Raw genomic sequence first — 13,124 nt, forward strand, 5'->3', positions numbered from 1 at the left:
TCAACAAGCAAACTAAAACATTGCAGGTAGCTTCAAACACACCACAACTGTTCAACATGCCTAATATAGATATGATTATTCATTCAGATTTTTATAGTCTTAGAATGAACACTTAGCCTCAAGGGTTTATATATTACTTAGCAACATGTATTTTCCAAAGGTAGTGGATTTAAATTGTATACATATGCATACATACATACACATCTGTGTGTACATATACGCACTTCACAAAAGAATGTCCACATAGTTTAGCAAATATAGATAAACAGATAGATATGTTAGTTATGAATACCTGGTATCATCAGTGATAGCAGAGTTCACTCAATTTTCCTTCAAGAGAATGCTTTACACTTTGCAAAATTTAACTGTATTAATTGGATTGATGTATGCCATATTTGCATGTTAAAATGGCTTAGGCATTTCCAAAAATATAACTACTAAAAAAAAAAAAAAAAGTTGTTTTAATCATAGGTAAAAAACAGACTATGATTTCCTTCATTAAAAAAGTCTTCATATCTGTTTGATTTGGAGTAAGGATATAAAATATGCCAAGGAAGTCTTCCACAGTGCTAGAAATAACAACTTTACCAACACTCAGAACTGCACATTTTAAAAGTATCTGGGGAAAAAAAAAAAAAAAAAAAAAAAAAAAAAGGTATGCTGTCAACAGAGATACGTAAGCTTGGCAACTAACTTTTCCATAGATCAGGCTCAGTTAAACATGCTCCAGGTAGGAGTTCCTGAGACTGAGCAAAACTTTCTCCCTGACTCTTCATGGCAGTTGAATCTTGCTGTAACATCAGGCTTCCCAAGAGTTGACATAGGGATGGTCTTTTCACCTCAGCAGCTAATGCTGAAGTACCAAGAGGAGCATGGCCATAACAGAAGTGTATTGAGCAGGGACTGTAGTGCCTGGGGAGAAAGAGAAACAAAGGTGGGTGAAGCTGGAGGTGAAGAGAAGTCTTGGCAGTAGCTTGTTAGAAGGGTGGGGTAGAAAGAAAGATAAGGATGAGGGAAAATGTCATTTTGGTACCAGATCAAAAACTCAACTAGGGAGATACATAATTCCATAGGAGCCTGTTTTTCAATTAGGAAATTGTATTTCAAATATTAATGAAGATATATTGTTACGGTCCCTGCAGCACTTTTACATTATTTAATGCTGTGGTCATAGATAGTTCCGGGTAATTCCAGAAATAGAACTGCCACCCCTGCACAGAAAATGGATTGTTTGACATTCTTATCAGCCCCAGCCTTTGTTCCATGAAGATGACAGCCAGTTACCTACTTTGGCAAAACTGGTAGGAAAGTAGGTAGTGAGTGCAGCTGACAGTATCTCACAAGTCTATGATGCTAAATCAGCACCACCACCACGTGCTCCTTCAAAAAGGACGGGATGTGGAGGTAGATTCGTGACAGTATGTTCCAAGGTGTCCCTGCAGCTCTTCCAGCTTTTGCTGTCAATGTTCCATCCATGGTTATTAGTGTTTATAAAAGCATGGCCTTAAATAGCTGCATGGTGTTAATAGAAGCAAAAATAGCTGTTCTGCTTAGGTTCTTTCATATTAGGGTAAAATTGGGCAAGTACAGGAATCATAATAGCACAACCCAGTTTAAGGGTAGCTTTCAAAACTCTCTCAGGTCACATGCTGAGTTTAAACTAAAATCAGACCAGGACATATTCTTTCCCATCTACAGAAAATACTTCTGAGTTTTCACAGGCGAAAGGTTTGGCTTTCTGCCACCCAACCCAACAAGTCAGTAGTTGCTCTTCTGTGGGCAGTATAATAAAGTGTTGATCATATTTCACTGAGAAATCCAATTTTTTATTTTTCCAAATTGGCTATATGTATGCAGCTATCATCTGTGATTATTGTCAAATGAGCCACAGACAGTATGTGAAGCAAAATACTGAATGTTCTAGGACAAGACTAGGAAACAGACTACTACAACAGTATGTCCAAGTTCAAACCTTACTTGTCACAGGAGTCTGTCTTAATCACATCAGTGAGAGATAAAGGAAGCTCTATAGAATGGAAAGAAAAATGAGTTACTTTACTATGTTACAGTGCAATGAAAAGTCATTTTAATGTCTGGTAATCTGAAATGCTTCATTGTCAGTTTGTTGGGAGAGATATTTTTCCCTTAGTGAACTGCTGTTTTTATAACATGACTATAAAAAAATCATACATAAGAAATAAGGTTTATTTTATTTTATTTTTCAGTAGTTACAGCCTTCTTACAACTGTTGTGTGAGTGAGTGACAGATGTGGGAAAATTTTCCTTTATTTTTCCTTTAAAATTCGTAGTTTCTTTAGACAAATATATATGTATGCACATTTTGCTGATTTCTAATTCACCAGTGGTAGAACAATATCCCATGTAAATTGCAATAGCTGAGAAATCAAGTTTTGTATTTGAATATTTGGCAAATAAACAAACCTTACAGCTACTAATTATTTTTAAACCTTGCACATGAAAATGTGATTACAGTCACTACAACTGACACTGATTATCTAAGACAGGATGTTATTAAGTCACTTTGGAGAGCTTCTGTAAGACCCACCACATTTCAAGCAGAGCTTTTCTTAACTGCATTAGCTCATTTATGGAGCAATTACACAGGAGTTGCTGATGGAAAATGTCAAGAAAAACACTGAGCAAACAACTAAAGTGGAATTTACACTCCTCCGCTCTCTATGAAATCAGCTCACAACTCCATAGACTTAAAATATTCTATCAGGATTTCCTACGCCAAAGCTATTTGCTGTGTATCAGTAAAAGATATGAGAGAGGTTAGTTTAACAAATGAGAAGTGGAATAAAGGAGATAACGGATGTGAAGACTGCAGAGATCTGTCCATGCTGAGATGATGTTTTTACTTCAAGAACCACTTTAATTAATTCTGTGGATTTGAAAACCAGACACAACCATTTCAAAATTTGGAAGTTAGCAAACTAGTATGGAGGATTCCTCTGTGAGCCCTAAAATAAAATGAGAAATGCGCGAAATAGAACGGTTTCAAAAATTTCCATTGATTCTGGAAAAACCTGTAGCTGAATTCCCTACTCTTGTTCAAAATTAAGATATGATTTTTAGGATTAGTTTAAAATTCTACATGCAGATACAAAGTAGATGGTCAGAAAGAGACCATTTGCAAATCTCCATTCTTACTATGGATGGTTTTCCTGCCACTCACATTTGAGAATGAATACATAGCGAATATTACTACAGCACTGGTATGTATTAAGTCTACACCACGAACTGATTATGAGATTTATATCTGAGAACATCAGGAAAGCTGTTAGAGATACATTATTCAAAGTAATACAGATGACACACTGAAGAATCAATGATGCTGTAATAGTGCAATTTCAGACATTTGTCCTCAGCTCCACTTTGAATTAAAACTAATATTGCTGTAAGTTCATGAAACAACAGCACTTAAACTTCAAGCCATCTATTATTTCCCTGTATTCTCTTTGATTCTTCATGTACTTAATCCAAGTCTAGTACAGAACTTAAAAGATATTTGAAATAGTCCTTCATTTCTCAATGAATAGCTCAGTGGCATGACTAGAGCATTGTACTGGAATTCACATAATTCTTTTCCACTGAGTACCCTAAAAAACCTTGCTGGTAGTTCCTAAAGTGAACCCATTCTCACGTGGACTTACAGAATTAGCTCAGTTTTCTCTATCCATAACTGTGGAGATTCTCTGCTGCTCTCTGTTGCACAGCTGTTGATCCTGAAACATGTCCCTGTCTGTAAAGATGTGTTCATAGGAACATCAGAAAGGTCACCACTAGTTGACTGCAATTTAGGATTTTCTGCATGTACAGGATTTTCTGATCACTGACCACAGGAAAAATCAATGCAAAAAATCTGTTTTGTAAATATGAATGTGCTTGAGTTAGGAAAATCTTACCTTTTATCTTGTTTATCCTTCAAGGCATTTAATGTGAATTTCTAATATTACAAAGCATTAAAACAGTACTGTTTGGCATATTCTGTGAGGCCTAATACTGTTGTTCTTACTCAGATATTACTCAGGAAAAACCATCTTTGACTTGAGTGACAATTTGCTCGACTGAGGACTGAACAGAGCATTTTGAATCTTACCAGCATTGCTTGATGATAATGTTGGACAACAGATCTCATTGCTAATTTGCTTGTCTTGTTGGCCTTTTCTTGGGCTCCAGATCTGCTTTTGCTGTGTGTTTTTTGTGGCTTATATTGCTTGTTCAGATTGCTTTCTTTTGTGCTTTTCATTTCCAGCAAATATTTTGCAGCTATTGTTTCTGCTGCTGGTAGATGTGCATGGAACCTGGTATGTGGAACTTGAACCTCAGCCCAGATTTAATTAAAACTATTAAACATATTCTGACTGTGGTGCTCAGAAGGAATTTTGGTGACCCTCTTTCAATGATGCGTAAATTTGCTTAATTTGAGTTTTTACAATGCAAAAAATAAAAGGGCTTTATTCTCAATTCTTATGAGCAAATACTCCTCCACAAATGCAGGTGGAGTTGCATCCATTTACAGTCATGATAAAGTCAATCCTAAATGCCTATTCTGACCTACAATATACATTGTACCAGAAAATTCAATCAATGCGTGCACTGGAACACCTTCTTGTTTTGTAGATTTAATACTGTTTAAAAGTAAGATATTACCAAATTTTTCCATAGCCTACTGATATGCAGCAAATCTAGCTAGGTTATCACTCGTATGTCTTATGAGCCATACCTAGCCATGGTTTATCCTCTATTCATGCTGCAGGGTACGAAATTCCTGGGTGCCAACCTGCCTATGGCAACCTAGAATTCTCCAGGGCAGGCTCGCAAAATCTTCACCTACTCTCTGGGACAGGTAATGAACAAGTGATGTTTTGTGAAGTTCTGTCTTCTTTCTATCCTTCTGATGTCTGTAAAAATGTTTCATTTCCTCACATCAGTCTCCAGTCTCTCATCATTCAGTTGTGCTGCATTTTCTGAACTAGGGGAATGATAGCTGTTTATTATGGTACACTAGATGCTTGCCTCAGCCAAGCCTGTAATAATGATTATTAGCATATATAAAAACTGAAGGTTTAAGATCCACAGTTAATAGTTTTTCTGATGGAGTTCTTATAATAAAAGCACTCAGTATTCTCGTGTTGATACCATAATAATCTGGGCAGTTTACCTTCCAGTTTTAATTGCCAGTGTTTAAATATTTTCTTTCCTTTGTTAGGTTTACATCAATCTTCAGTCTCCTGAAATATATTTTTTTTCAGTATTTTTCAGAAGGAGTTATGACTGATTCTATTTTATATTCCTATGAAGCACATAATATAATTTAAATAACTTATTTATCCATATTTTGCTTAGATTTTCTTCCACTTCTCTCATGAATTCTCCTTTGTTCTTTGCTTCTTGACATTACTGTAAATGGCAGGTATGTGGTAGAAATGTTATTCACTATTCCTCTAGTTTTCAATGAAATCTGAAATATTGAAAATGAAATCAGAAATTAATTAGATAAAAAATAAAGATGGGGTGAACTTGTACTCCCTTCTTGCATTCTAATGAATATATTTGAGTAACCGTCATGACTTCTCATGTTAAGAGTGCTGCTAGCATAGGAAAGATAAATAGGATTCACTCAATATTTTTTGGCACAGTGTCCACTCTGTGAAGTGAAAACCAGCAATCCCAGAAAAGTGTTTTGATTCCAATTTTTCATCCCTTTGGGATTCTGCACGTATGCTCTATTCTTACCTGGGTTTTAGTTTGTTGTAAAAATACCTTTATTCTGCTGCATGTCCTTGTTAAAAGTGAAGCAAAATACAATCGTGGCATGAAACTTTTTCAAAAGTTTGATTCTGATTTCAACTTGATTTCATATATGACATAATTTTATATATATATATAAAATTTACACAGTCACAGAATAACCTTATTTCTTATGTGGCACTCTAAAGTGGGTGTCCATAATAAATTTCATAGTCTTAGGATGATATTTAGTGGACTTTCTGAAAGGCTGTCTGAAGAAAAGCTTTGTTTCTGCTATCTCTGCTTATTTGTAATGCTTAGTTTTTGTATTCTGGAGGACAACGTAAAAGTTTTTCTCCAAGTATTCCAAAGTTTTAAGTGCACAACTCCAAGATTACATCTCAGGCTATTTAGACAATTCATGGATATATATACACTGTCTTTCAGTGTCTTTCCATTTTCATTCATTCCTCCAGTTTTACAAAGCTCAGGAAGGATATAATTTTACTGGAGAGATTTTAATAATTTCCTGAATTTCTACTTGTTTCTTTCATGTTTATTAATCCAAATCGTAATCACACTGTTTCAATAAACCTAGACCTAAACTATCTGGGAGCTTGTTATCCAATTGTATTGAAAACATCAGCTTGTTGGAGAAACCAAAATACCGTGGGGTTTATTTTTTTTTTTTTTTAATTATTGTTATTATTATTATTGTCAAAATGAAAGATAATGAATATGACAACTTCAGCACTTACAGAATGAGGATACATTCTATTTTATCTGCCCTGACGCACATTAATCTTCAAAAAATAATTAGGAAGCAAAAACAATTTCAAACAGAATACTAAAGTTGTTCAGGTGTAAAGCAAAACACTGCAGCTGATTTTAGATAACCTCCATCTCTGAATACAGAACACACTTACAAATGCCTTTCCCAAGATGAAGCTACTTCACCAAAATGTGTGGTTTTTTGGGGTGCTATGTCTGAGGGTAGTCTGAAGGTCTTGCAACTTGCACACTGTTCACATTTGTTCAGATGAATGTCTGCTGCCTTATTTGAGCTCACAGAACTTGTAGAGAGCTTCACTTACTGCCTCAGTCCAAAAGCTACAGGAGAGATCATGCCAAAAACAGAGATAGGACTGCTCATAGAATCACTAATGCTAGAAAAGACCACTAAAATCATCTAGTTCAATCATCAACCTGCTTCCACCATGCCCACTAACCATGTCCTTCCGTGCCACATATTCCTGTTAAGAGGAGTGAAGTCCGATTCCCAATTCCCTCTCCTTTGCCATACACTCATAAAAAAAGACTGCAAAACAGAGTCTTACAATGACAAGCCAGTTCAGCTGAGGAAGCAGGATAAAATACACTTGACTGAACAAAGAAATCATGACATTACATTGGAAAGATGTTTGTATGAAGTGACAGCTCAACATGCTAAGCAGTGGTGAACTTGGTAGAGGTGATTTAGTTCAGGTACAGTTACCTCTTAGGTAACAAGCCCTAAAATAGTGAGGCTGCAATGTATAAAACAAGGTAGGGCTCAAAGTAATCAGTCAAAGATGACAGATAGCAATTTTTTTCTCCTTTCTTCTTTTTTATTTTTATTTTTAACTGTAGTACCAGGTTGATCAAAGCACTGAGGATCATTTATTTTTGTAGGAAAACTAAAAATATCTTGAAACATTTCACACACAATAGATATCAGATAACAAGCAGTAGCTCTCTTTTAAAAAACATTATACACAAGGCCATGTATAGTAACAGTTGCCCTCAGAATACAAATTAAATGTGCACTGCTGAGAATTTGGGTCTGACCAGGTGAAGGTGCATTATTTAATCACCTCTGTTGTTTGTTTTTCTTAGCCAAACAATTATCTATCTATTGCCAGAGAAAAACCTTCCCACAAATCCCTAAAGCTCACCTCTCTGGCTTGTCACTGTGCTATTGTCATACAGCTACATGTGATTCAGGAACTAAATGATAAGGAATTGAGACTGCAGCAAAACTGAACCAATGGCTGCAAGTGTCATGCACTACTCCTCACTCCAAGCACTAGCAGAGTTATCTCCTGTACTCTTAGGTAACAATGACATTAACATTCTTTAAAGCTGGACACCAACAGGTTTCAGTTAGAGATACAGCGTGAGCTCTTTGTACAAATTCTATCACAAAACAGGATCATAATGCAACTGTGACCAAATATGGAAAAAGATAAAGATAAATGAGAAATTTTCTCAGAGCAGATAAGATATAGTGCTTATGAGAAAAAAAAAAAAAAAAGAAAAAAAAAGAAAAAAAAAACACACAACACCCTAATACACAGTAGCTGATGCTGTTTCTCTATCCCCCCAGTCTTAATAGTAGTTATGTCTGATTTCTACTGGAGTCAAAAGAGTTTGTTTATTTTTTCCAACTACTTAGAACAACCTCTCCCATGGGAAGTGCTAAGCTAGCCTACCAAAATGAGTCCCTTGAGGCAGACACAGATGAATTTCAAATCAGAAGAAAGTGAAGACTATGAAGGGAAGGAAAGAGCCAAGGTGAGTTCAGAGATTATAACCTCTGCTCACCAACTTATGTCTGGGTGCTTAATGCAAAATGAGACAGGTTGACATTCTTTCCCTACTACTAAAAAACATTTATGTAGTCCTCACCTGATCCCATTCCAACCTCAATTCCTTAGAAGAAAGCAGAATATAGATTTCAACTTGCTTCTGAGCAGTGGGTTTCACTCATTCTTATTACCCATCCAATTACAAACACACAGCACAATTCAAGAGGAACCACATTCCTGTTTCAGCACAGTGTGATCCAGACAAATCAGGAAGGTAAACATAAAAACAAAAATGAGAAAGCTTTAATAACATAATTAAAATATAACTTCATAAGCTTCTGAGATCATGTAGCATGCTGCTTTCAGTAATTTCCAGAGGGAGTGCTTATCCTTGACCATAAACCAAAGCAATCTAGAAAATGGCCACTCAGAGCTGTAAGGAAAGCTGCTGCAAGCAGATGCAGCTTGCTTAGTCACCTGGAGAGCTTTCTTTGAAGTTTGCCCTTAATTGTGCTGCCTTCATTTCTCAATTTCTACTTTTTTCCCCCCCACTCCTTTCTCATCACCGCTTAGTGCTCTGGATTCCTTAGTGGCATGCAGAGCAGCCTGCAATGACCAAATGCTAAAAAGTAGGCAATGGCTGTTCAGCAGCTTCAAGACACTTTTCATCTGAGGAAGCTCCCCATGTATCTTTTGTTACAGCAAAAACTGTTTATTGGAGTCATCTCTTTCTCCTGCTTTTCTTATTCTTTCATATCTTGTGAATCTACATAACCCACAATTTCTTCTATCCAAACATTTTATGCAAACTGACTCTAAGAATCCGAAGTTGAAATCAAACAGTTCTCACTGGTTTAGGAAGATCCTGTGTAGGGACTATAAGGCAGCCTGGAAGAAGACAAAGATCATAACCATTTCTGTTACATCAATTGTGTCTGTGCTTTAGTCACCTTTGAATTTGGGCAGAAGTTTCCTTCCTTTTACTGCATCACATTCATTTTTTATATTCAGTCAGTCTGACCACACTCTCATCTTTACACTTGCAATAGTCTCATAATCAAAGTTGGCCATCTTGATAATAGGAAGTGGAATATGTTCTGAAGATTCCAGATCCAAATCAAGTTAACAGATGTATTAAATCAGTCCTCTGAGAGGTAGCTCAGCTACAGAGTCTCCTTGCACTGGAGAACAATGCTGGGCAATCCCAATCTTAAATTCACATTCTTTCCTAATCATTCCTCAGTGCAATTCACAATAACGTGTGCCTTGGATGCAGGTCGGGTTCTCACTGCTCATTTTCATTTGCCCTTTGGACTTTTCATCACGCTGGGGGAATGCCAATTGCCTGCTGAGGAAGCTTCCTTTAAAACAATCAAAACATCTTTAGTATCTATTTCTGAAAGCTGTGATTTCATTCATGGTGTTTCTACTCAATCCCTTCAGAGCCTTAGGTTATGGATAGTAACTTTAAATAAAGGACAATTTGCATGTCTTTATTATGAGAATATATCAAAAACCTAACAACATTCCATTGACAATAACAGCATTCACTTAAGACATCTCAGTGCTGACAGCTGGCCCTCTAAGGGTTTCCTAAATATCAACATGTAACTGAATTTTCATAACTTAATCACTTCATATTAGTTAATACTGAATGCTTATGTTGGATATATACATCTGTGGGCTTCATGTAATTGATATAGAAGACAATGAATCTGCAATGATTCTGTCAAGTCAATATAAACCAAATGGATCTTCATTTTGGTTATAAGAAAGATGACTCTTTTCTACCTTTTACCTGTAAGTCTAGTACAGTTTAGACACATGTACCATGTAGTACCTTTTGCCAGGTATGAGTTTTGAATTTTGTGAATTACAGAGCAAGCAGATAGTCACATCCTAAATTTTAAAAAAGCTACCTTCCAAAGTCCAGCAATACTATATCAGAACTCTGGGTACTGTAAATGAACTCTCATGCTAAGAATCTCTCCCACAGTCCTTTGAACTTCAACTGTTAAACATCTTGTATTCTTCACACTTTCCTTCCTAAGTAGTTTACCAGAAACTTAAATATCTCCCTTCTCTGGTTTACATTCTTCCCCGGACCTAAGAAAAGTAACGGTACTTGTTTTACATGTTCATCATTGATGTGAAAAATGTCTGAGCTCCACTTTTGGATCACCCACAGATTTGTTCTGAAGCATGCTCACAGGATTTCCTGTACTGAAAGGAAAATTCAAATGGCCTAATACATGCAAAAAACTCTACGAGCTGTGCATATATGTGTATCTGCATGGACATACGAAGGCAAGATCTGCCTGCAGTCTGACACACAAATAGTTCACACTTTGAAGTTTCAACTACCCTGGAAGTAACAGAAAATTGGTGGGTGTACTGCACTACTGAGAAAGCATTTCCACAGAAGTGAGTGCACAAACCCAAGCTCAGGCTTTCTGGCTGCCCACAGCATCACTGCTTTTGGGTTTCTTCAGTCATGTAAATTAGCATAGCACAGCTGGGCTCACAGATAGCCCTTGGGTCCTTCCCAGTGCCTTATCTCTTCTGTTATATAGATCCTTTCAGAGCAAGCACCTGGATAGAACTGATCAATTTTGATGTTTCCTAAATAAAATAAAATGTTATAAAGTAAAAAGGAGATAAAAAGAAAAGATACATTTTGCGGTGCTTTTCCAGAACATATTTTTAAAATTTCTGTCAGTGCTCACAAATTTCCAATCCTATGAAGTCCTTTTTTAGAATGTGACACATCACTGACATGAAATAGATGTGATAAGCACTTTTAAAGTGTTTAGTCACCTTCTTTTGTGGGCCTCCATGCAATCTGAGCAGACAAGAATGGAAATACTATTACCTCACTTCATACACAGCAAACTGAGTCAGGAAGAGGGGGAGTTATCTGACAAGATGTGGTTATCTACGTCTGAGCTCCTTGACTAGATTCTCTTTGTAATTAATGGAAAGGAATGGGTACTTCCAGATTTACGTCACGTCCTTTAAAAGTAGGCTTCTAAAATAGGTCATATTACTCTCATCCTGATAGTGTCTATCCAGTTCTACAAACTAAAAATGAGAGCCACAGCTGAATACCACAGGGACCATCATCTTTGTGGTCTGTTTGAAGGATAAAAATATTGAGACATCTGCTGGCCTCCACACAGCTGAGCAGCTCCAACTTTATATGTCAGCACTCCTTTGCCATCAGGCCATCTGCCAGGCAGGTGATCTGGCAGGAGATCAGACAGGTACAATGAAAATCTGTCTGTTTCCTACTCTCAGAATAGAACTGCCACCACATGGCATCTTGGCTTGGACTGAAATGCTCCAGTGAAATAAATACAGATACAGATCATCTGGACAGTGCTGCAGATGAACACCAACCAACTTCAAGCTGAGATAGGCATGTTTTCTGTCACCATTGAGCTGTGCAGTTGTCCCAGTACTCAGCCTGAAGTAGGGGTTGGGGGAAACTTCTAGGGGGAAAAAAGTAATACTTCACACCAGCAAAGTGCTTGTATTTTGGTAGTATTTGAATTTGCCTGTATAACCTTCCAGTCTTTCCTGTGGAACAGACCTCTTTTCACTAAATGTAGTCTGAGTAGCACTACTTCCCGTATGGGTAGATTTCCCCTGTACTGCCGCTTAGGACCCGATCCAGCAATCACATTCAACAGTGTCTCCCTGTAGGAGCTCTGCACAAAAGAAGAGGGCTTCAAATTCCCTTTCATGCAAAAATTCCAGAACTAAAGCCCAGCAATTACTGGCTGTTTTATGATGTCTCTGGACAAAAAACTCTTTGCCAATATATCCTCTTATTTATTTTATATATATATATTTTTTTGAGAATAAGCATAGCTAATTGTTAAAAATATTTCTTTGGAAAGTCTGAAGACACATTTTTAATAACCTTTTAAGTAGCCTCCCTTGAGAGATTTACATTCGCCATTCAAGTACGATATTTAATATTGCACTTACCATCCTGGTTTTCAGAGAAATACTTTAATGAAGCAAAATAAGCAATGACTTACAAACTACTTGCTGAAACATGAGAAGAGCTTTAGAGACCAGTAGAAGAAATAGGGAACCATTCATACAGCGGGTCCTACTGTGCATGAATTTGGAACCTCTCTTGTAATTCCTTACTCCCCCAACTGCCTGAGTTTCAGAAAATCTATGGAATATATGATCAGAGTTCCCCAAGGCATAGCACCACCATATGTCTGATTACCACTACAAAAACTTATATTGGTACACAACAAAATTAAGTATTGACTGTGAAAAGCTCGGTCTTTTAGAGCAAGAAAGTAAGCAACACAGCATAAGTAAATGTGAATCAGACATTGCATTAATTGATAACACTGGGAGCTAACAGTGAGAGGGAAAGGAAAAAACATTCAGAGAAAATGTTTTCCATCACAAATGAGGGGGAATGGGTGGAAAAGAAGAAAACCCTCATGAAATAGCTTAGATTTGTATAAAATAAAAATTGAGAGTGACTCTATTCAGCTATTAGAGATACTAAATTTGTAGTATTGTATATTCTTCCTCTTTCTACAATACACATCACTCAGCAACATTTTTGTAAGGGCATGTAATGACAGGATGAGGGTAAATGGCTTTAAACTGGAAGAGGGCAGATTTAGACTAGATATTAGGAAGAAATTATTTACTGTGAGCATGGTGAGACACCAGAAGAGGTTGCCCAGAGAGGCTGTGGATGCCCCGTCCCTGGGAACATTCAAAGCCAGGCTGGACAGGACTTTGAGCAACCTGGTCTAGATG

The 13,124-nt window shown here is 36.9% G+C and overlaps 1 protein-coding gene across 17 annotated transcripts in view; it reads left to right on the forward strand.

Moving 5' to 3' along the window:
• The window catches only part of BEGAIN (brain enriched guanylate kinase associated), a 143,496-nt gene that overhangs the window by 74,129 nt on the left and 56,243 nt on the right, over positions 1–13,124 (forward strand). For 7 of the 17 annotated variants that reach the window (XM_072338061.1, XM_072338062.1, XM_072338067.1 and 4 more), the window contains one exon: positions 4,784–4,873. The exons of 9 other annotated variants lie outside the window; for them this stretch is intronic. In XM_072338061.1, the coding sequence (XP_072194162.1) occupies positions 4,784–4,873 (90 nt within the window). Of the gene's footprint in view, positions 1–4,783; positions 4,874–8,191; positions 8,311–13,124 lie in introns of all 17 variants that reach the window. One more of the 17 variants, XM_072338074.1, reaches the window with a different exon arrangement.

The sequence above is a fragment of the Excalfactoria chinensis genome, chromosome 5 (assembly GCF_039878825.1).
Source record: "Excalfactoria chinensis isolate bCotChi1 chromosome 5, bCotChi1.hap2, whole genome shotgun sequence".
NCBI classification, from domain to species: Eukaryota; Metazoa; Chordata; class Aves; order Galliformes; family Phasianidae; genus Excalfactoria; species Excalfactoria chinensis.